Consider the following 23,223-nt stretch of genomic DNA (forward strand, 5'->3'; position numbering starts at 1 on the left):
GTGTAGCCCTTAACCAAACAATTCATTTTCCAACTTTTTATCCAAATCCACAGAACAAGGGGGAGAAAATTCTGCATTCTTTGGACGTACACAGACAACTTAGATTCTACTTGGACAAAACTAAAGTTTTCAGAAAGACAGAGCAATTACTAGTGGCATATGCCGCAGCATCACAAGAAAAGGCCATCTCCAAACAGATTATTTCAAAGTGGATAGGTCACTGCATTCGTTTCTGCTACTTACAGCATGGCAAGCCAGTGCCTAAGGGCATTAGGTCACATTCAACCAGAGCTGCAGCCACTTCTGCAGCCTTTCTCAGAGGAGTACCAACCAAAGACATTTTAGAAGCGGCTACTTTGGAGTTCAGTACATACCTTTACAAAACATTACAATCTGCCTCTTTACTCTAAATCCAGGGCAGGCTTTGCCACTGCAGTTCTGCAGGGCCTCATAGCTGCTCCTAATGCTGTTTAGCTCCAGTCCCCCAACCATAGCTTTGGGACTCAACCCAAATGTAATGACTGCAACAGTGAAACACGAGGAACATAGTACAGTTGTGTACACTTACCATAAATGTAGATGTTCGAGTGTATTCACTGTTGCAGTCCAGGATACCCACCTGCCATCCCCCTTATTTTTGCTGGAATGTCTCTTTACTTCTCTAATCTATACAACCTAGGTGGTGTATTTGCTTATAGATAAAGGTAAAGCTTATTTTGGTGCATGTATGTTTTATTACATAATTTTAGCCTACCCTTTTGGGGGCACCTGACATCTGGGGCAAGAAAAACTAAATAAAATGGCGTCGGCTGTATCTTTTATACCCCTGACGACCTGACGTCAGGGAAGAGGCGACAGCAACCGACGCAGGATCCAAGACTTTGGAATTCAGGCCGACTGAGGGCAACCTGCCAGCAGGATAACCCAAATGTAATGACTGCAACAGTGAATACACTCGAACATCTACATTTATGATAAGTGTACACAACTGTACTATTTGACAATTCAGAAGCATTGTTTTTAAATTGCTTTAAATTAGTCATGTTTTTATGCTGTGTGTTTATTGGCTGGCTGACAAGTTTTTTCATGGTGTGTTTTCTGCATTGAAAAAGAGCTTGTGTCTCGAAAGCTTTGCTGTTGGTATTTATTAAAAGTCTACAAACGTGGTGTATTTCCTTGCTACTTTTGGTGTTTAACCGCTGATGTTAAGTTGTCAATCTCGCCTTCATTCTTGTTGGATGGGTTCGGAGGCGAGCCTCGGCTCCGACTCGGCCTATACTAAAGCTCGAGAGCTGATTTTTACCGGCTCGAGGTACCCTATATCCCATAATGCTAGGCGCCAATTACACAGATCTCGTTTGCCGCTTTCGCTAGCGAGGTGCTTTTTTTTACCGGCTCTACAGGTCAATGAAAATTGTCGATTTTTTTTAGGATTTCTCTCCCGCTTTTTCAGTAGATTAGTTACTTAGACCCCCCCCTTAGTATACCACTATTCCGTGGGTCCTCCCTTTAATCCCTATAATCCCCTTTTGAATGTTAGGCCTTAGGCCTTTCCGTTTTTTTTTCTCAGTTTCCCTTTTGGGACAGTTATTTGTGTGTCTGGGTTATCTTTGACCTTGAATTGTTCGTGTGTGAGCGTGTGTGTCTAGACCTTCCCTTAGGAATTTCTTTCCTTCGACAGCTTAATGTCTAAAGACACTAAGGTCTCAGGCTTCAAGAAGTGTGACTCGTGCTGTCAGATAATGTCGCTGACAGACGGTCACACTTCTTGTGTTTACTGCTTGGGACCCCTGCACCTGCAGGACTCTTGTTCTGTCTGCCATGCATTCAGTCCAAGAGTCCTGCAGGAGCGCAGGAATAAGTTGATTTTGAGGGGCTTATTAAAGCCCAAAGGTTCCCTGGCCAAGCCCTTGCCGAGGAAACCTTCAGAGCCATCCAAACCGTCGGCTCCCTGCTCCAAGCCTTCGGCTGGTGGCTCACCGATTGCTTCGCTATCGCCTCCGGCTGGAGCCGATGCTGCTATGTCTCAGTCTTCTACATCGGCTCCGGCCGGAGCCGATGTTTCCAAGACTTTGTCTTCCAAATCGGCTCCGGCTGGAGCCGATGTGTCTACGGCTCCATCGGCACCATTAGTGGTCTCGGTGCCATCTTCCAGCCGTAAGAGATCACGCTCTCCGTCCCTGGAGTCCATTCACTCGACTCAGAGATCGCCCTTGCTGTCCGGGCAGAGCCATCGGAGCCATTCCTCTCGGTCTTCCAGGCTATCGGACTATGACCTCGAGAGGGTGGTTAGCAGACTCCTAAAGTCTCAGGCATAGCCCAAATGCTTCGTAGCCCTTCTCAACAGACAGTGGCTATACCCATACCATCTTCGATTCCTCCTCCGACTCTACCCCTGAGCTCAGAGCCGGAGCTTCTTGGAGCTGCGACAGTCGAGACGTCGGAGCCGATACCTCCTCGTTTGGCTCCGTCATCTGCTCTGATCTGTTCCATAGTCCCTTCCTTGGAAGGATCCGGGCGCTTGGACTTCCACGTCTGCTCCGAGCGGGCGAGTGGCATCGGACCCTTGTCCGACCCCGTTCTCCCTCTCGGAGCATCGGCATTGGTGAGTTCGGCCCCGACATCGGCTTCAGAGCCATCCCTCTCGGTGCTGGCTGGGGTTCCTATTTCTTCGGAGCGGGAGCCCTCTGTCCTGCCCGATAGGGGCGCCTTTGAGGTCATGAGGAGCATACTGGCCCCCGTGCCTGTTCCACGGTCGGCTCCATTAGCTCCTCCCACTGTAGTGCCTGCTGTCGTCTCTGCCCACTCTCTCGTTCCCGACCATAGAGATCTAACACCTCAGGTTTCCCCATTGGGAATATCCTCCTCTTCCGAGGTTTCCCCTGATCCGTCAGGTGAACGCCCTCGAAAGAGGACATGTAAGAGGAAGCATGTGGACTCCCCCTGAGTCCATCACATCTGATACCGACTTGGATGAGTCAGAAGGGTCCCCACGGTCCCCCTCTGAGGATGTCTCCTTTTCTGACATCCTTGAAATCCTCAGAGGGGGAACTGATCTACCCTCAATCCTTCCGAGGACGAGTCGGTTTACCTGGAGGTGTTTAGTTCTCACCCTTCCACCTTCTGGGTGTCTCCGCCTTTTGACCCCCTTATGGAAGTGGTGGCGCAGAAGGCCCATGTTACGATGGAACCTACCCCACGGAGGCCTTCCAAATTTATCACAGCCCCGTCAGATAAACAGTTTTTAGCTAAAGGTGTCCCAGTTGATGCCATGGTGGTGGCTGCAGCCACTAAGAAGGAACTGGCTGATCCTTCAGTACCTATCCATCCTCCTAATAAGTAATCTAGGACTATGGATAGGTACGGCAAGCGGATGTTCTCTTCAGCGACTTTCGCCATGCGATCGCTGAATTACTTGTGCCGTTTCACCCGCCTTCAAAGAGACATTCTCAAAGAAATGGGTGATGCCCTACAGGCTCCAACAGCTGCGGGGTCCCAAGACAAAATCAACTCCCAGCTAGGAACCCTAAATTCGATTGTCAACTCTGTGCGGCTTATTTCCTATGCAGCCAATGGAGCGAGTAGAGCCGCAGGCACGGGTGTGGCCTTAAGGCGTCACGCCTGGATGTGGCTTTGCAACTTTGCAGTCCCCTTCAAGGTGTCATTCACTAACTCCCCCTTTGATGGTTCAGCGTTGTTTGGACCTCAAGTGAAGGATACTTTGACCAGATGCGAACAGGATGGCAAGACTCTCTGCCGTGGGAGTCCGTTTTTCCACTCCGTCTAGACCATATCCTAAGGGTCAAAAAGGTGGAAAAATGTGGTTCCGCAAATAACAGGGAGTCACGCCTGACACGAGGTCAGTTCCCCCCCTAGAGGCGGGGGGGCAACAACAGACGCTGCCCTAGAGGCAGAGGAGGTCCGCAGAACCAGGGTAGCAGAGAGCCTCTCTGATAAACCCTTCCAGCATCCCTGAGAAACTGCCCGACTGTCCACCTTCGGAAGCAGTCAGGGGAAGATTATCGCTGTACCCAAAAGCCTGGCTTCTCTCACACAAGACAAATGGGTGCAGTCGATTATATCCGAGGGTTACAAAATCCCTTTTATCCACACCCCAACTCAGCCAAAAGGACCCCTCCCAGGCGTTCCACCCAGTCTAAGGGAACAAGCAGTACTAGAAATATCAAAACTGCTAACAAAAAGAGCCATCCAGCCAGTCCCAGCAGAACAACTAGGATCCGGAATCTACTCAAATTTCTTTTTGGTACCAAAAAAAACAGGGGACTGGAGGCCAATATTGGATCTCAGCAGACTAAACAAGTCTGTGAAAAGAACGAAGTTCCGGATGGTCACTCTACAGTCCATTCTACCCTTTCTGGGCCAGGACAATTGGATGTGCTCAGTGGACCTTGAGGATGCGTACTATCACATCAAGATGCACAGGCACTCCAGAAGGTTTCTCCGCTTCCGGCTAGGGACCAGTCACTATCAATTCAGGGCCCTGCCCTTTGGTCTCACTACAGCCCCCGAGTGTTCACCAAATGCATGGCAGTGGTTACAGCTCACCTGAGACGTCAAGGATTCCAGGTGTTTCCATATCTAGACTACTGGCTCCTTACTGCCACCACCAGGCATCAGCTTCTTCTTGCCAGAGATTGCACCATTCAGACTTGCAAAGGGCTAGGTATCTCCATAAATTTCAAAGTCTGCCTTGTCGTCTTGTCAGTCTATTACTTTCATAGGCGCCACTTTGGATACCGTACAGCTCTCAGCAAAGTTAACAGACAAAAGAGTTTTGGATATTCGGAATCATGTGCACATCCTTTTTCACAGCAAGAGGATCCAGGCCAGGTTTGTCCTAAAAGTGTTAGGTCTCATGGCGGCGGCAGTCACGCTACCCCCCCTTGCTCGTTTCTACACAAGGCTCCTTCAGTGGATGCTATTCTCCCAGTGGTCCTTCCAACAGCTTCCTTTGACACACATCTTAATAACTCTGTCTTGCAAAAAACACCTATCCTGGTGGATGGTCTCCCCTCAAGTCCTTCAGGGCAGACAGTTTGTTCCTTCCCTCCCGGTTGCCACGGTCACAACGGACGCCGCCCTGATTGGGTGGCGGGGGGGGGGCATTTTCAGGGCAGGACGGTCCAGGGCACATGGCAATCTCTCGAATGCCACCTGCACATAAATGTCCTGGTGATGAGAGCAGGGCTTTTGGCATTGCAAGCCCTCCAAGACTCTCTTCCCTTCAGGACGATTGCGATTCAAACAGACAATATGTCCGTAGTGTGGTATATCAACAAGTAGGGCGGAACCAAGTCCTATCCCCTATGTCGAGAGGCACTCAGACTTTGGCAGTGGGCGATCTCTTCTCAGCGGTTTCTGATAGCAATGCATATCCCCGGGAAGTCCAACATCATAGCGGACAGGTTGAGCAGAGCTATTCTCATGCCACACGAGTGGTCTCTCAAGCAGTCAGTAACAGAGGAGATTTTTCAGAAGTGGGGTCTATCCTTGCGATCTTTTTGCAACACCTCAGAACAGCAAGTGCCACGACTTTTTTGCTCTATTTCCCCTTCCAGGCCATCCCCCCAGAGATACTGTAGTCCACAATTGGCCTCGGGGACTTCTATACGCTTTTCCCCCCTTTCCATTAATCACTCAGTTGATTCAGAAAGCTACCGCCCTGAGAGCCAAGATGATCCTCATTGCCCCTTATTGGCCTCGACAAATATGGTTTCCGTTCCTGCATCGTTATCTTTTGGAGCAGCCTTGGCATCTGGACCCAGTGCCAGATCTTTTGGTCCACCAGTCGGGACAGCTGCACCAATCCCTTCAATCTCTCAACCTCACAGCTTGGTTGCTCCACTTCCAACCCTAGCCAGGCTTCCCCTTATTTCCAGTTCTGTGCGTGACATTATTATAGCTTCCCTTAAGTCCTCTACCAGAAGGATTTATACTATTAAGTGGAAGCGTTTTTCCTTCTGGGCAAGGGCTAGGAATATAGATCCCTTTACTGCTCCTATTCAGTCAGATGTCCTTCAAGAATGCAACTGCAGTCATAACATATGGGTTGTCCTGCCTCAGGCAGCCCTCGGTCGGCCGGATTCCAAAGTCTGGGCCCGACGTTTGCTGATGTCGCATTTCTCTCCGACGTCAGAGCGGCTGGAGCACATAAGCATCAGCCGACGCCATCTTCTCCAGTCTTTCTTGCTGCGCGGTGCCCAAAGCAGAAGCAGTTCGCAAGTGCCGGTCGGTCAGCTCCTGTATTCTTCGAATCCGAAGTCATCAAAAAAGCTAAGTACCCCGTTGGGGACCTTTTCTTGCCTCAGCCAATGTCAGACATTACTGAAAAAGTAAATAATTGTTTGTCTTGTGGTAAACAAATACTTCATAAGAATTTCCACTCTTACTGCCTTCCTTGCCTTGGCCCAGACCACGACGTCTCGGCCTGTGCCGCCTGTGCTCGCTTCAATACGCGCACTCAGGCGCCGGGCGGAGTTCGATGAAGACTTTTTCGGCGAAAAATTCGATTATACAATGCCGTCGGAACTACCGACATCGCAGACTCCTAAGAAACGAAAAGACCAGGACCGACATCCTCGGCCCGCGTCTTCCACCGACACCATGCCAAAACCAACCGCGAGTGCCCCGGTTCCCCCTGAGGCGGTTATTTCACCGCTCCGAACCGAAGACACCGCATTACCGATACCGGAGACCACACCGCCAGTTATTGATTTTCCTCCGGATACTGAAACCGAGGAAATGCCCGAGACCATTGCTGTAGATAAGGTCACTCCTGCACGTGGAGCTGCTAGGCCTCCCATGTCCATGTCTATCGAGGCCTACACACGTGCTAAGGCAGCCAGCAAGACCAAGCACCTTACTGCAAAAGCCTTACCTCAGCCTACTCCTGAAACACAAATTATGACTATGGCCGCAGACTTAATTTCCATGATCAGAGGTTCCCAGGCCCATCCTGAGAGAGGATCCCAGCCTCCTCCTGATAAGAGGCCCAGGGTTGAACCCTCTGACCCTCTCCCTTCAGATGAAGATTCTGAGGACTCAGTTCACTCCGATAGCCAGGAAGAGCCCTTCCAGACCTATGAGGACTCAGATGCAGAGGACTCCATTCCCTCGGCCTCCCCTCCTGAGGATATTTCTTTTGGGGAAGTTCTGCATTCCATGAGGGAACATTTTAAGTGGCAAGGCCAGGAATATTCTGATTCCAGAAAGCGCCTTTGAACCTTCCTTAAAAAGCCCCAACACAGGCCCTTAGCTATACCTCCTGTGCTTGATGTTTTGGATGATCTATACTCTTGACTCCAGTGTTACCCCTGATACTCTTCCTCCTGCTCCTGCCAAGCCTGACAGATACTATAGGGTCCCAGAAACGCATTCTCATTTCTTTAGGGCCCATGTTGTTGATTTAGAAACAATTATACAGGGACCGAAAGGGGTTTCAGCTACCACCTCCAAAAATCCTTTGCCTTCCAACAGGGAAGCTAGGTCATTAGAGAGATGGGGGAAGAAGGTTTACACCTCCACTACTTTATCTATGAGAGCTCTCAGTTGTCTCTTTCATATGTTTCAATATCAGGATTACCTGTTAGATGATTTACAGAAAACATTGGCCTCTCCTGAACCTTTAGATAGGAAGTCTTTGCAGGAGGCTGTACATAATTCTCAGCAAGTTAGCAATCACTTTCTTCAGTGTGGATATGATGCATTGGAAGCTTCATGTAGGGCAGCTATGACAGGGGGGTCATTCGTAGACATGCATGGTTAAAAGAACAACCTCTACCAGATCATGTTAAGGCAAAACTTCTTGATGCACCCTTGGAAAAGAACAAGCTTTTTGGTGCTAATGCTAAAGATGTGTTAAAGTCCATTGAGGAAAAAGCCAAGTCAGTTCAGACAGTCAAAGATTTCCTCCAGTTTCAGCCACCCAGATTCAGCAGGAATTGGCCTTCTAAAAACTGGTCCTTTCCTAATCCTGAAAAATTTCAAAGGGGCAAAAACAGGCGTGACCGAGGAAGAGGACAATACAGAGGTTCCTACAGGGGACGACAATGGCAACCAGCAAACCAAAGAAGTGACACAGGGGTTTCTCTTGCCCCACAGGGACAATCTCAATGACTTTACTCTAGTTCCGCTGACCAAGGAGCAAGCAGAAGCTCCTTTGGGCAGAAAATTATCTCTGTTTTCAGACAATTGGCACAGACTGACAAAGGACAAATGGATTTTGGACATTATAGACCACGGTTACAGGTTCCACTTTCATACCTTGCCAAGAAAACAAGGCATGCCAAACCTACCACAAAACCAGAGGGCAGAGGCTTTCAAGCAAATTTCTCTGCTTACTCAGATCAAAGCAATAGAAAAAGTTCCACAACAAGAGCAAGGCCAGGGGTTTTATTCAAGACTGTTCCTTGTTCCAAGAAAAGAAACTCAGTGGAGACCAATACTGGATTTGTCCGCATTAAACACTTTTCTCATAGTACCAAAGTTCAAAATGCTGACTCTACAGCAACTCCTTCCCATGCTGGGCAAGGGGTCTTGGCTGATTACTCTGGACCTCAAGGAGGCATACCTGCATGTCCCTATCAGACACAGCTGCAGAAGATACCTCAGATTTATTGCAGGGCCAGAGCATTATCAATTCTCAGCATTGCCATTTGGCTTGTCTACTGCGCCCAGAGTATTCACGAAATGCCTGGCTTCAGTAATTGCAGGCTCCAGGGGATCCAAATTTACCCGTACCTGGACGACTGCCTCATACAAGCGGACGACAAACTGATTTTGACAAAAAACTTGAATTACGTCATACATTTGCTACAGGCTCTGGGATACACAGTCAACTTCCAAAAGTCAAGACTTCAGCCACCCCAGCAAATAACCTTCTTAGGAGCCAAACTAGACACAGCCTCTCAAATGGCTTACCTGACAGAAGACGAGCAAAAGAAGTTAACTCATTATTTCAAAGGTTTGGCAAAGCTCACCCAGATGACTGCAAGGAGATTCCTACAGGCCCTGAGTTACATGGCATCCTGCATTCTCCTGGTTCCACTAGCAAGACTACACATGAGAGCTTCAATGGTACCTAAAAAGCTTATGGTCTCAACACAGCACCAACCTAGAGACAACCATACCGCTCATTCCATGCCTACAAAAGGAATTTCTATGGTGGACCTCGGTAAGCCAGGCAAACACAGGTATGTCATTCAAAAAACCTCAGATAACACAGACCATGACCACAGACGCCTCAGACCTTGGATGGGGGGAGCACATGGAGGGCAGATGTATTCAAGGACAGTGGTCTCCAAAGGAAACACATCTGCATATCAACCAAAAAGAAATGCTGGCAGTAATGCATGCCATCGAGGCCTTTCGACAACAACTTCAGCAAGGCCACCTGCTAATACGGACAGACAACACCACTGTGATGTGGTACATAAACAAGCAGGGGGGCACCCATTCTTACCCCCTTTGCAGACTGACCATGAATCTTTGGGAAAAATCACTGAGCCTAAACATACAGTTGCAATCCCAGTTTGTTCCAGGCAAAGACAATGTGCTGGCGGACAGCCTAAGCAGGAATTTCCTAGACCCCCACGAGTGGAGGTTACATCCAGAAATCTTCATACGACTCGCCTCGACATGGGGCAGGCCAGAAGTAGACCTATTTGCCTCCCACCTCAATCATCATCTACAAAAGTTCTGTTCAAGGACATATCCACAAGCATGGAAAATAGATGCGCTCTCATTCAACTGGAACTTCCTAAAAATCTATGCATTCCCACCTCTGCCACTGATGACCACAGTATTACTAAAGATCAAAGCAGAGAAGCCCAAGGGGATCCTAATAGCTCCAGAATGGCCAAGACAACACTGGTACCCACTACTACGGAGCATATGTCACCACAAAAAGTGGGCCCTTCCCCAATGGCCCCAACTTTTGACTCAACACAACTTCAAGACAGTTCATCCCAACATTCAGACGCTGCAGCTAACAGCTTGGGAGATCCCATGAATAACCTCAATCTATCTCTCTCCAAGGAAGTTCAGCGGATACTAACAGAAGCCCGAAGACCATCCACCAGAAAGGTTTACTCAGCAAAATGGAAGAGATTCAGCATTTGGAATACCAGCAAGGGTCATGATGCATCATTATTGAACATCCCACTCATTCTGGAATGTTTGGCAGATATGCTACAGAATGGACTCATATTCTTCCATAAAAATACATGCTTCAGCTATTTCAGCTAGATACAACACTGATCCACCTGTGTTTTCACATCCTTTAAGGCAATTCCTTAGGGGAATCAAGAATATAAAGCCACCAAGAAAGGCCCCAGTACCGGCTTGGGACCTCAACTTTGTCCTAGAGAAACTGACTCTACCTCCCTTTGAGCCAGCAGCTTCTGTGGACTTACAATTTCTCTCCTGGAAGACAGCTTTCCTGTTGGCAATTACCTCAGCAAGAAGGGTTTCGGAATTACAGGCTCTAATGGCAATGCCACCGTTCATAACCTTCCACAGAGACAGGGTCTCCTTACGAACCAACCCTACCTTTCTGCCAAAAGTGGTATCTAGGGTTTCTTTAAATCAAGCAATTCACCTGCCTACTTTCTTTCCCAATCCTGAGAACAAAGGGGAAAGACTGTTGCATACCTTGGACATTCACAGACAACTTCGCTACTACCTGGACAGAACCAAGACCAGTAGGAAGTCTGATCAGCTTTTTGTAGCTTATGCCCCTGGAGTACAAGGAAAAGCAATTTCCAAACAGACTATTTCAAAATGGATTGGACATTGCATCAGATTCTGTTATTCCTTCCATGGAAAGTGTGCGCCAGCCAATGTCAGACCACACTCCACCAGAGCTACAGCCACCTCTACAGCATTCTTAAGAGGGGTGCCTACAAAAGACATTCTAGAAGCTGCTACATGGAGCTCCGTGCATACATTCTCCAAACACTACAACCTCCCTTTATATTCCAGATCCAGAGCAGGCTTTGCTTCGGCAGTCCTGCAGGGATTGATAGCTACACCATCCTTTTCTTAGAGCATTCCACCTCCCCCAGCTAAGCTATGGTATTCAACCCATATGTTATGACTGCAGTTGCATTCTTGAAGGACATAGTACAGTTTTGTACCTACCATAAATGTAGTTGTCCGATAGATATGCAACTGCAGTCGGGTTTTCCCTCCCTCCTTCCCCTCTATGCCTTGGGTCCACTCCTCTCCCTGTTATCCTTAGCTGGGGATATCTGTTATGGTGCATCTGTTTATTGCTTATTTGTCTGGAAACCTGCTTTGTCTTCCAATTTGATTACAGCCTTCCTTGGAGGGAACTTGGCATCTGGGGCAAGAAACACTGAAGAAGATGGTGTCAGCTGATGCTTATGCACTCCAGCCGCTCTGACGTCGGAGAGAAATGCGACATCAGCCGACGTCGGACCCAGACTTTGGAATCCGGCCGACCGAGGGCTGCCTGAGGCAGGACAACCCATATGTTATGACTGCAGTTGCATATCTATCGGACATCGACATTTATGGTAGGTACAAAACTGTACTTTCTAGATTTCCTAGCCGAACTTTTTCATTCAGGCTCTTCATCCTCCACAGTCAAAGTTCAGTTAGCGGCTATTTCAAACTTTCACATAGGCTTATCGGACTCCAGCATCATGTCCCATAAGCTTTGTAAAGCCTTCCTTAAAGGAATCTTTTTACTTAAGCCACCACTCAGAGATCCCCCACCGCAGTGGGACTTTAATTTAGTCTTAACATCCTTTATTCTCCCTCCCTTTGAACCTGCGGCTTCTTGTCCTTTGAAATTGCTCTGTTGGAAAACTCTCTTCCTAGTCGCCATAACATCTGCTAGGAGAGTATCAGAACTTCATGCCCTTTGCATTCGTCCCCCTTATCTAGTTTTCCACAAAGACAGAGTCTCTCTCAGGACTAACCCGTTCTTTTTACCCAAGGTAGCTTCAGAGGCAAATTTAAATCAAACTATTGATCTCCCAGTTTTCTTCCCTAACTACTCCAACAAGGCGGAGCAAAAATTGCATTGTCTGGACGTTCATAGTCAACTCCGTTACTATCTGGACAGAACTAAACAAACCAGGAAATCTGAACAACTATTTCTGTCCTATGCGGAAGGCAAGAAGGGCCTTCCAGTATCCAAAGTAACCCTTTCTAGATGGCTGTCCTCTGATTACCCTTATCTATAAGCTCAGACATCAAGAATTACCTTTTAGGCCAAGAGCCCATTCAACCAGAGCGCTAGCTACGTCAACAGCCTTTCAAGCTAGACTGCCAATAGATTCTATTTGTGCGGCAGCCACATGGGCTTCTCCTCATACTTTTATCTCGCACTACAAATTAGACATGGCCTCCAGAAACAGGGCAAACATTGGTTCCACCGTTCTCAAAAGTCTGTTCCGATGAGCCACCCGGGATGAAGGTGCTAGGGAAGTGATCCCATCCAGCAAGAATGAAGGCGAGATTGACAACTTAACATTGAGAAGTTATGTACCTACCATAACGTTCCATGTTAGTTGTCTTCTTCTCGCCTTCTTTCTTGCGTCCCACCCGCCATCCCCCTAGCCTGGACAGACCGAAAGGATCCCCCCCCCCCTTTTTTTTTTCTTGGGGAATTTTCACCTTACACAGTTTGAAGGCTATTTTTTATTATCCTTTTTGGGTAGCTGTGAGTTCACTTAGTTACACTAGGAAGGTTTTCCTTCCCCTTCTCCCCTCGTTTTTAGGGGCTAGAATTGCTAAGGTTTTTCAACTACCAAACGAGATCTGGGTAATTGGCGCCTAGCATTATGGGATAATAGGGTACCTCGAGCCGGTAAAATCAGCTCTCTAGCTTTAGTATAGGCTGAGTCAGAGCCGAGGATTGGCTCCGAACCCATCCAGCAAGAAAGAAGGCGAGAAGAAGACAACTAACATGGAACGTTATGGTAGGGTAGGTAACTTCTCATTCTTTCAGCTACGTGGCGCAGAAATGTTTGATTTTTATGTTGCTGAGTGTTGTGATATGCATGGTAAAAGTTTACTCACTTTAGATGTCTTTTGGTTTGTCTTTATTGATCATCAGGGTTTTTTTATTTTTTTTATTTTTATTTATTTTTTTACAGATATCAAGACATAGTGCATTCAATTCACCTAGCTCGAAGACAGAACACCAGTCTCAAGTCTTGTGATGGTCATCAGGAGTTATTAAATTACTTGCGTAGCGATCTTATTGAAGTTACAACAAGACTACATAAGGGAGGTTTGGGCTATATGGACGGAACATCTGAATTTGAAGAAAGGGTGAGTCTCGGAACTTATGTGATGAGGGTGCATGTTGTACTGTAGGAAGGTCCTTGAACTATGCAGGTTAATTTTACTTAATGCTGAAAACATGGAGTACTACAGAACCTGGATTTGCAGCTTAAAAGTAAAGCTCTGAGTGGGTTTGCACATTTTTTTTTGTACAAATGTAGTGGCCATTACTTTATTGCTTGTATTTTTTTATTACTGGGCTAGTGAAGAGACCATGCAAGACTCCTTTTCAGTGGAGACCCATGGAGAAAAGTCACATAAGCATAAAAGCTAAGTGCATAGTTAGGCAAAACTTGGACATGTCATAAGTACATACAGACGTAAAGCACGTTTCATAATCAACGTCCTAGTGAGTTAAAATACAAATCAGTAGCTGAGGACTCTATCCCAGTAGTTGAGGAATGAATGAAAATTGACATCAGATAGTTATGTACTTAGCATAACATTCCAGCTGTGTTGTCCATTTTCATTATTACCTAGTCGTAATCTTCAGGTGACTGCATCAATGATAGGATTGTAATTCCTTTTAGGCACCTGTGTACTGAGGACCTATGCAGCAGGCACTAGTGGAAGCGAAACATCTTGCTGCTAGAAATCACATATTAGCAAATGGAAAGGGTTTTGTAGTCTGTGCCAACAATATAACTAGCTCCAATTCGGGGCTAGTTATCTGATTTTACAATATTTGTAGGAATTTGTCCTCTAGCCTTTCTTACTTTTCCTGCAAGGTTGATTTATCTATCTCTATTTCAGCATGTCTTCCCACGGATCCTCCTCTTTTAATGCATTCTTATGCCAAAACGTTTTTGAAAGGGGTTTTACATAAGAGGTCTCTACGAAAACTTCTGTCCTATCGTTGATCTCTGTTTTATGTTACAGAATCTAACACTTTCTCTATTTGAACCAGCTAACCTGGCTTATTCAAGTTCCTTAATATGCAAAACAGTTTTACTGATTGCTCTGACTTTTGCAAGAAAGGTTTGAGTTTCAAGGTCTTAGTGAGTAGACCCAATCTCATTTTCCACAGAGTCCGAGTTTATTTAGTTTTAAAAGGATTAGTTCCCATAGAGATTAAGCCAGACTATCAATCTCCCAGTCTTCCTCAAACTCAAAATGAAGGAGAAAATAATTTGGATACTTTGTACCTTGTTTGTTCACAGAGCTCTGGTACTGTCTTGACAGAAATAAATCTTTCAGATCAGTTCATTTCTTGTAAATGTAAGAAGGGACAACTTGTGTCCAAACAGACTATTTCCAAATGATTGTGTAAGGCTGTTATACTCACCACAGCAAAACTGTTCCGGGAAGGGTCGAGGTCCACTCTACCAGTGCCTTTGCTTCATCTTTGGTTTTGGGAAAGGATTGGATTCTAGAAGCAGCAGCTTGGTCCTCTTACTTTTACAAAGCACGACAGGCTTGATTCCTTATGTAGGTTTAGATCACGGTTTGCTAGGACCATTCTTCAGGGCCTTTTGGACCCTTCTCCCTCCATCTCCAAAATGTAGCTAGCTAGGGTGTTCTAGCCTTGTAGTTACTGCTAGTGTAGCAGTGATCAGCATAGTGAGTATAGTACAGTTGTGCAAGTTAACTTACCATAACAGAAGATGTCCGAATGATCACTGCTGCAGTAGCCACTTGCTCACTCCAACCCCCCCCCCCCAAATGTTCTTGGTGCGTTTGTGCCAGGGTGTGAATGCATATTTTTTGATGATCTTAGCTTTGTGTTTTTGGAGTCTGTCTCTCTCTGCTGGCATGAAAGCTCTGAAAGGCTTGGCACCCAAACTTTTCAGTCATCTCAGCTTGAGCTGATTGACTGTTTAGGTGTATAGAAGGTGCCCTGAAGATTTAGAAGCTGGCTAGTTGTTATCCTTGGCAAGATATAATAGCTAAATCTTAATGCAGCAGTGATCATTCAAACATCGTGTATCCAAGTTTATTCCACAACTGTACTTTCCTCCTTGACTGTTTGTATTGGGGTGGTAAAAGTATCCAGGTTGACTGATTTAGAGTTGTTGGCCTTGCAGTGCCTGGTTGTTGAGTTGAGAGATTACAAAAAGTAGAAGAGGTGATAAAGGTACCTAATGAATCCCAGTTAATGTTAACATGAGATGTGAGTTTCTAGTTTTTTTTTTTTTTTCTTAACCAGAGTTGAATGTTTTCATGTGTTACGTGGTTAGTACTTTGTGGGATTTACAGATTGTTCACCTCTAGAGGCAGTCTGGCACTGCTTATTATTTTCTGTTAAATGGATGGCTGTCATGCTGGACAAATGGTTGACAGAATATCAAGAGGCTATGTTCCCTTTTTGCAGTCGCTTCCAGATGTTCCACCCCATCAGTTCAGTGGCATCAAGAGTTTGATTTACATCCTTAAAAAGCCATCCAGCAGTTCCCACTAGTACCTTACTCTTAGGCTCATAGGTTCATACTAGGCTATATCTGCCCAAGGGCATTTATAAGCCTAGCCCAGAGTTTTGTGGCTTTCGCCACCCCTTTAGTTTGAAGAAAACTATGCCCATTATTTTGCTGTGCCTCTGTCAAGCAGTGACACTGAGGTAATCCCTGGGGTATATCTGCGATCTCCCATCCATTGGTCAAGATTTCTCTTGAGCAAGGCCAGCGAGGTGCTCTGCCTCACATGTACCGGGATTTTGTTCCACAGCATAGGGAGTCTCTGAGTGATGAATCTGTCCCTCCAGCACGTCCTATTAATAACCGTGTCAAGGTTTAAGTCTCCCGCCCTTGTAGTTCTGAGGGATCTAGATTTTTTGAGGTGAAGCAAGTTAATCAATTCCGGGTTTGACATGGCCTTGTATGTCAGGCACAGGTCACCTCTGAGCAATCGGTAAGCGACTAAATAGAGCTGCAGTTCTTTCAGTCAGGCAGCATAAGACATATTTTTGAGACCCTTTGTCCTTTTGGTGAGGAACTTTTGGGGCCCTTCCAACTGCTGCAGGTGTCTGGTCAGATACATTCCGAATGGGGCATTGTACTCCATCATTGGTCTGATGAGTGATGAGTACAGGGGGACGATGACCTCCCTTGATCTAGATATGAATCCCTTCATGATCAGGTGGGCAATGTAGAAGGTCTTCCTAACTACTTTAGCAACGTGAGTGTCAAACGAAAGGTTACTGTCAACCTGGGTCCCCAGATCCCTGATCACTTCTTCTGTGCTCAGTGGATTGCCACCTATATGGTAGCTAGGGGTAACCTTGTATGTTAAGTTGTCAATCTCGCCTTCATTCTTGCTGGATGGGTTCGGAGCCGATCCTCGGCTCCGACTCGGCACTAGCTTTAGCTCGAGAACTCCTTTTACCAGCTCGAGGCAATCCTATATCCCATGATGCAAGGCGGAACTACCTCAGATCTCGTTTGCCGCTTAGTGAAAGAGGTCTCCTTTGCCAGCTGAGGTAAGTTTTTCTTGTTAAATAAGAAAAAAGTTAGTTAGGGGTTTAATTTCCCTTCAGTGTTAGGTTAGCCTGTATTTAGTACAGCCCACCCTATTCCCTTCCTTTTTTTTAAACTTTTAAAATAGTTTTTTCAGTGAAAGTTTTAGTCAGGCCTAGTTCCCCAAGTTATTCCCTTCCTGTGTGTCTGTGTAGGGATTAAGTTGTGTGTTTGTGGGGACTGTTTGTGTATATCCTTTTAGGATGTCTAGGGAAGGCAAGGTCTCAGGCTTCAAGAAGTGTGACCAGTGCTGTCAGAAAATGTCCCTGACAGACGGTCACACTTCTTGTGTGTATTGCCTGGGGCCTTTGCACCTGCAGGACTCCTGTGCGTTGTGTCATGCCTTTAGCCAGCGAGTCCTGCAGGAAAGGAGGAACAAACTGATCCTCCGAGGTTTGTTGAAACCTGAAGGTTCTCCTCCTAAGCAAGGGGCAGGAAAACCTCTTAAGCCACCGAAGGCTCAGGCTACAGTGTCCAAGCCTCCTCCGGTGGCTCCGGCTCCGTCGGAGCCGATATCGGCTCCGGCTGGAGCCGATGCTTCTGCCAGAGTAGTGGGTTCGGTGCCGGCCGGCTCCGATACCCTGACTACTGTTGCCTTGTCGGCTCCGGCTGGAGCCGACACTTTATCAGCATCGGAGCCGAGATCCTCGGCTCCATCTGGGGTTCAAGGGACTTCGGCTCCGATGGCTCCGGCCCGTAAGAGATCCCGGTCCCCTTCGATACTAAGTATTCACTCGGCACCGGGTCTCCTCTTTTGTCGGAGCGGAGCCATCGGAGCCGATCTTCGAGATCTTCCAGGCTGTCTGACCACGATTTGGAGAGGGTGTTAAGCAGGCTGTTGAAGTCTCAGGCACTGGCCCAAATGCTCCATAGCCCGTCTCAACAGACTTCGGCTACAGCCCCAATTCTTGAGATTCCTCCTCCGACTCCACACCAGAGTTCGGAGCCGGAGCTTCTTGGGACAGCGACTGTTTCGATGCCGGAGCCGATACATCCTTCGGCTCCGATCTCCTCCTTGAGACTTTCCTTGGAGGGATCCGGTCGTCGGGTTTCCACTGTCGGCTCCGAGGGGGCTAGTGGCATCGGACCCTTGTCCGACCCCGCTCTCCCTCTCGGAGCTTCGGCTTTGGTAAGCTCGGCGCCGACATCGCCTCGAGCCTTCTCTGCTTGGAGCCGACCATTCCTGTTTCTTCGGAGCGGGTGTGTTCAGGTCTCCCGGGGAGAGGAGCCTTTGAGGTGATGAGGAGTGTCCTGGCCTCTGAACCTGGTCAACGGTCTATCCCTCTAGCTCCTCCCTCATCAGTGCCTGCAGATGCCTCTTGCCAGCCTCTTGCTCTCAGGCCCAGGGATCCATCGCCCCAGGTTTCCCCACTGGGAATTTCCTCCTCTTCCGAGGTTTCTCCTGACCCTGCAGGGGAACCCCCTCGGAAGAGGACGTGTAAGAGGAAACACACAGACTCCCCTGAGTCTACTGCATCTGATACCGACTTAGATGAGTCGGAGGGTTCCCCACGGTCCCCCTCTGAGGATGTCTCATTTTCAGACATCCTTGAGCTCCTCAAACAGAGGGGCAATTGGCCCTCCATTGACCCCTCCGAGGATGAGTCGGTATACCTGGAGGCTTTTGGATCCCGACCCTCCACCTCCTGGGTGTCTCCGCCCTTCGACCCACTCATGCAGGTAGTGGCTCGGAAGGCGTGGGCGGCTCCAGATTGTGGAACCTGTCCCCAGGAGACCATCCAAATTCATCACGGCCCCTTCGGACAAACAGTTCCTGTCCAAAGGTGTCTCTGTGGATGCTATGGTGGCGGCGGCCACTAAGAAGGAACTGGCGGATCCTTCAGTACCTGTCCATCCTCCTAATAAGGATTCTAGGACCATGGACAGGTATGGAAAGCGGATGTTTTCTTCAGCGACCTTTGCAATGCGTTCGCTGAATTACCTTTGTCACTTCACCAGGCTTCAACGAGATATTCTCAAGGAACTGGGAGTAGTAGTCCAGGATCCTTCAGCTGCTGGGGCTCAGGAAAAGATTGCCTCTCAGCTAGCTATCCTGAATTCGATATCTAACTCCTCCATGCGGCTCATATCTTATGCAGCCGATGGAGCAGCAGGGCCGCAGGCACAGGTGTTGCTCTTAGACGCCAAGCCTGGATGCGGCTGTGTAATTTTTGGACCCCTTTAAGGCGTCCTTCACCAACACCCCTTTGACGGTTCGGCTTTGTTCGGACCTCAGGTGAAGGATACTTTGACCAGATGTGAACAAGACGGTAAAACTCTTTCTGCCGTTGGAGTCCAGTTTTCCACTCCTTCTAGGCCATATCCCAAGGGTCAGAAGGGGAAGATGTGGTTCCGTAAAGCCCAAGGAGCTACACGGACACACGTGGTCAGTTTACCCCTAGAGGCAGAGGGGTAACAATAATAGACGCCCTAGAGGCAGGGGGTCCTCAGAACCGGGGCAACAGGGAGCCTCTTCCTGAGAAGCCCTTTCAGCATCCCTGAGGTGTTGCCCGACTGTCCACCCATGGAGGCAGTCGGGGGAAGAATATGGCTGAACCCAGTAGCGTGGGAATCCATATCACAAGAGAAGGGGGTACAGTCGAAAAAATCCGAGGGTTACAAAATCCCCTTGAAGGTTTCCCGACCTCTACAATCCCTTCCAGACATCTCACCCGGTCAAAGGGATTTGGCAAAACAGGAAGTTTCAAAACTCCTGGGAAAAGAGCCATCCAAACAGTGCCGGCAGACCAAGTAGGATCCGGCTTCTACTCAAGATTCTTTTGGTCCCCAAAAGGACGGGAGATTGGAGACCAATACTAGACCTAAGCAGACTAAACAAGTCTGTCAAAAGGCAAGATTCGGATGGTCACGCTGCAATCCATTCTGCCCTTTCTGGGCAAGGACAACTGGATGTGCTCGATAGACCTTCAGGATGCGTACCATCACATAAAGATTCACAGACGCTCCAGAAGGTTTCTCCGCTGGCTGGGAGCCAGTCATTACCAATTCAGAGCACTGCCCTTTGGCCTCACTTCAGCCCCCAGAGTGTTCACCAAATGCATGGCGGTGGTTACAGCTCACCTGAGACGTCGAGGATTCCAAGTGTTTCCTTATTTGGACGACTGGCTCCTCTCCGCCACCTCCAGGGATCAGCTTCTTCGGTCCAGAGACTACACCTTACAGCTTTGCAAGAGTCTAGGAATTTCGTGAATTTGAAAAATCCTCTCTGCTGCCTTGCCAATCTATCACCTTTATAGGCGCAGAGTTAGATACCGTCAAAATGTTAGCCAGACTAACAAATCAAAGGATTCTGGACATCCAGAAATTTGTTCAGCTTCTGTTACAAAGCAACAAGGTCAAAGCCAGGTTTGTCTTGAAGGTTCTAGGCCTAATGGCTGCAGCCATTGTTCTTCTTCCACTAGCTCGCTTCCACATGCGTCTCCTGCAGTGGATGTTGTTCACGCAGTGGTCGTACCACGATCTGCCCATGAGACACGAGATCTTAGTGACACAGTCTTGCAGGGCTCATCTACGATGGTGGGTATCTTCCCTCTTCTTCAGCAGGGCCGACCATTTGTTCCCCTCCTCCAGTTGCCACAGTCACCACGGATGCCTCTCTGATCGGGTGGGGGCATTATCAGGGCAGGATGGTCCACGGACGTGGCAACCCATAGAATACCACCTGCACATAAATGTCCTGGAGATGAGAGCAGTGCTTTTAACGTTGCAAGCCCTCGGCGACTTTCTTCCCACAGGGACTATTGCAGTACAGACGGACAACATGTCCGTGGTCTGGTACATCAACAAACAGGGCGGAACCAGGTCCTATCCCTTATGTCGAGAAGCTCTCAGACTTTGGCAATGGGCGATCTCTTCTCAGCGGTATCTGATAGCAACGCACATCCCGGCAGGTCCAACCTATTGGCGGACAGGCTAAGCAGATCTATTCTGATGCCTCACGAGTGGTCTCTCAATCAGTCTGTAGTGGATCAGATTTTTCTGAAGTGGGGCACCCTTGTTGCGATCTTTTCGCTACCCTCAAAACAGCAAGTGCCCAGATTACTTCACACTATTTCCTCTTCCAGGCCAACCCTTGAGAGACTCTCTAACCCAGGATTGGCCTCGGGGACTTCTTTATGCTTTTCCTCCCTTTCCATTGATTCCACAAGTCATTCAGAAAGCCACCGTTTTGAGAGCCAAATTGATCCTCATTGCTCCATTTTGGCCTCGACAAATTTGGTTTCCGTCTCTACATCATCACCTTCTGGTGCAGCCCTGGCATCTGGACCCAGTTCCGGATCTTTTGATCCACCAGTCGGGTCAGCAGCACCGAGCCATTCATTCTCTCAACCTCACTGCTTGGTTGCTCCACTTCCTTCCTTAGCCAGGCTACCAATGATTTCTGACTCAGAGACATTTTAGTGTCTTCTTTAAAGTCGTCCACTAGAACTGTTTATGCTAGCAAGTGGCGACGTTTTTCTATTTGGGCAAACGCCAGAAATATTGATCCTTTCACCGCTCCTATACATTCTGTTTTGGATTTCCTGGCGGAGTTTTTTCATTCGGGATCGTCATCATCTACAGTCAAAGTACAAATGGCTGCTATTTCCAAATTTCATGTTGGCTTGCAGGACAATAACATCATGTCTCATAAGTTATGCAAAGCCTTTTTGAGAGGAGTTTTTCTCCTAAAACCGCCTGTGAAACATCCTCCTCCGCAATGGGATCTGAACTTAATGTTGGCATCCCTAATTCTACCTCCTTCGAACCGTCTGCTACGTGTTCTTTAAAGTTGTTGACATGGAAAACTATATTTTTGCTGGCTGTTACCTCTGCAAGAAGAGTTTCTGACATTCAGGCCCTCTGTATTCGTTCACCTTATCTGGTGTTTCATAAGGATAGGGTTTCGCTCAGAACTAACCCTTCCTTTCTTCCCAAGGTTGTATCTCAAGCCAATATTAACCAATCTATTGATCTACCAGTTTTCTTTCCTAGCTATTCTGACAGAGCTGAACAGAAGCTACATTTTTTGGATGTTCACCGTCAGCTCAGGTACTACTTACATAGGACTAAACAAGTTAGAAAATCAGACCAATTGTTTGTCTCCTATGCAGGAAACAGGTTGGGTCTTACAGTATCTAAAGTGACCTTATCTAGATGGTTGACTTCCACCATTTCCTATGTGTACTCTCTAAGGGGCAAACAACTATCTTCTAAGCCAAAAGCACATTCGACCAGGAGTCTATCCACTTCTGTAGCCTTTCAGGATAGACTTCCCATTGACACTATTTGTGCAGCAGCTACTTGGGCCACGCCTCATACCTTTGTGTCTCATTACAAGTTGGATTTGGCCTCCAGAGATAGGGCCAGTTTTGGTTCCACTGTTCTCAAGAGTCTGTTCCATTGAGCCACCCGGGATACAGGTGCTAGGGACGCGATCCCATCCAGCAAGAATGAAGGCGAGATTGACAACTTAACATTTAGAAGTTATGTACCTACCATAACGTTCCATGTTAGTTGTCTTCTCGCCTTCTTTCTTGCCCCTCCCTCCTTCCCCTGGCCTGGACAGATCTTGGAGAGTTCCTATTAGATTGCTTCCTCTGGAGCATTGTTATGAGGACTTCTTTTAGGAACCATGGTTCCTAATTATATTAGGATAAGTCTTTAGCAGGGTTAGTTAGCTACCAAACGAGATCTGAGGTAGTTCCGCCTTGCATCATGGGATATAGGGTTGCCTCGAGCTGGTAAAAGGAGTTCTCGAGCTAAAGCTAGTGCCGAGTCGGAGCCGAGGATCGGCTCCGAACCCATCCAGCAAGAAAGAAGGCGAGAGAAGACAACTAACATGGAACGTTATGGTAGGTACATAACTTCTAATTTTCCCGAAGGGTATGACTATGCATTTCTTGGCGTTTAACTTTAGGCCATGGTTCCTGGCACCAGTTATCCGTTTCTGTGAGACCCTTCTGAAGGATATCTGTGTCAGATGTGTTTTCGACTATGGCGCCCAGTTTGCAGTCATCTGCAAACTTTGTCAGCCATAACCCTCCTGTATTTGCTTGTACGTCAGAAAAGTAGATGCCGAACAAGAGTGGGCCCAGGATTGACCCCTGTGGGACACCACTTGACAGGCTTTGAGTCTGACATGGCGCCAGCAACTCTCTGACCCTGTGGGTTCGGTCACTTAGCCAGTTTGCAACCCATCTTGTGATGTATGGGTTTACATTTAAGCTGATGAGTTTTTCAATGATACCTGAGTGGGGTATTGTGTCGAAAGCCTTTGCCAGGTCGAGGTAGGCTGTATGGACTGCCTTTCCCTCATCAATGGCCTTGGTGACGGTTTCGAAAAAGTCAACCAAGTTTAAAAGGCATGATCTGCCCTTGACAAAGCCAAACTGGGTTGGATCCACAGTCTGCAAGTTCCCTATGTCTTTATTTA

At 47.6% G+C, this 23,223-nt stretch overlaps 1 protein-coding gene across 1 annotated transcript in view; it reads left to right on the forward strand.

The window, feature by feature from the left end:
• Window positions 1-23,223, forward strand: part of BAZ1B (bromodomain adjacent to zinc finger domain 1B) — a 2,173,382-nt gene that overhangs the window by 1,067,912 nt on the left and 1,082,247 nt on the right. The window contains exon 12 of the mRNA XM_044054836.1: window positions 13,149-13,326. Within this exon, the coding sequence (XP_043910771.1) occupies window positions 13,149-13,326 (178 nt within the window). The remainder of the gene's footprint in view (window positions 1-13,148; window positions 13,327-23,223) is intronic.

This window comes from Protopterus annectens, chromosome 13.part0 (genome assembly GCF_019279795.1).
Source record: "Protopterus annectens isolate FY-2018-M chromosome 13.part0, PAN1.0, whole genome shotgun sequence".
Lineage (NCBI taxonomy): Eukaryota > Metazoa > Chordata > Ceratodontiformes > Protopteridae > Protopterus > Protopterus annectens.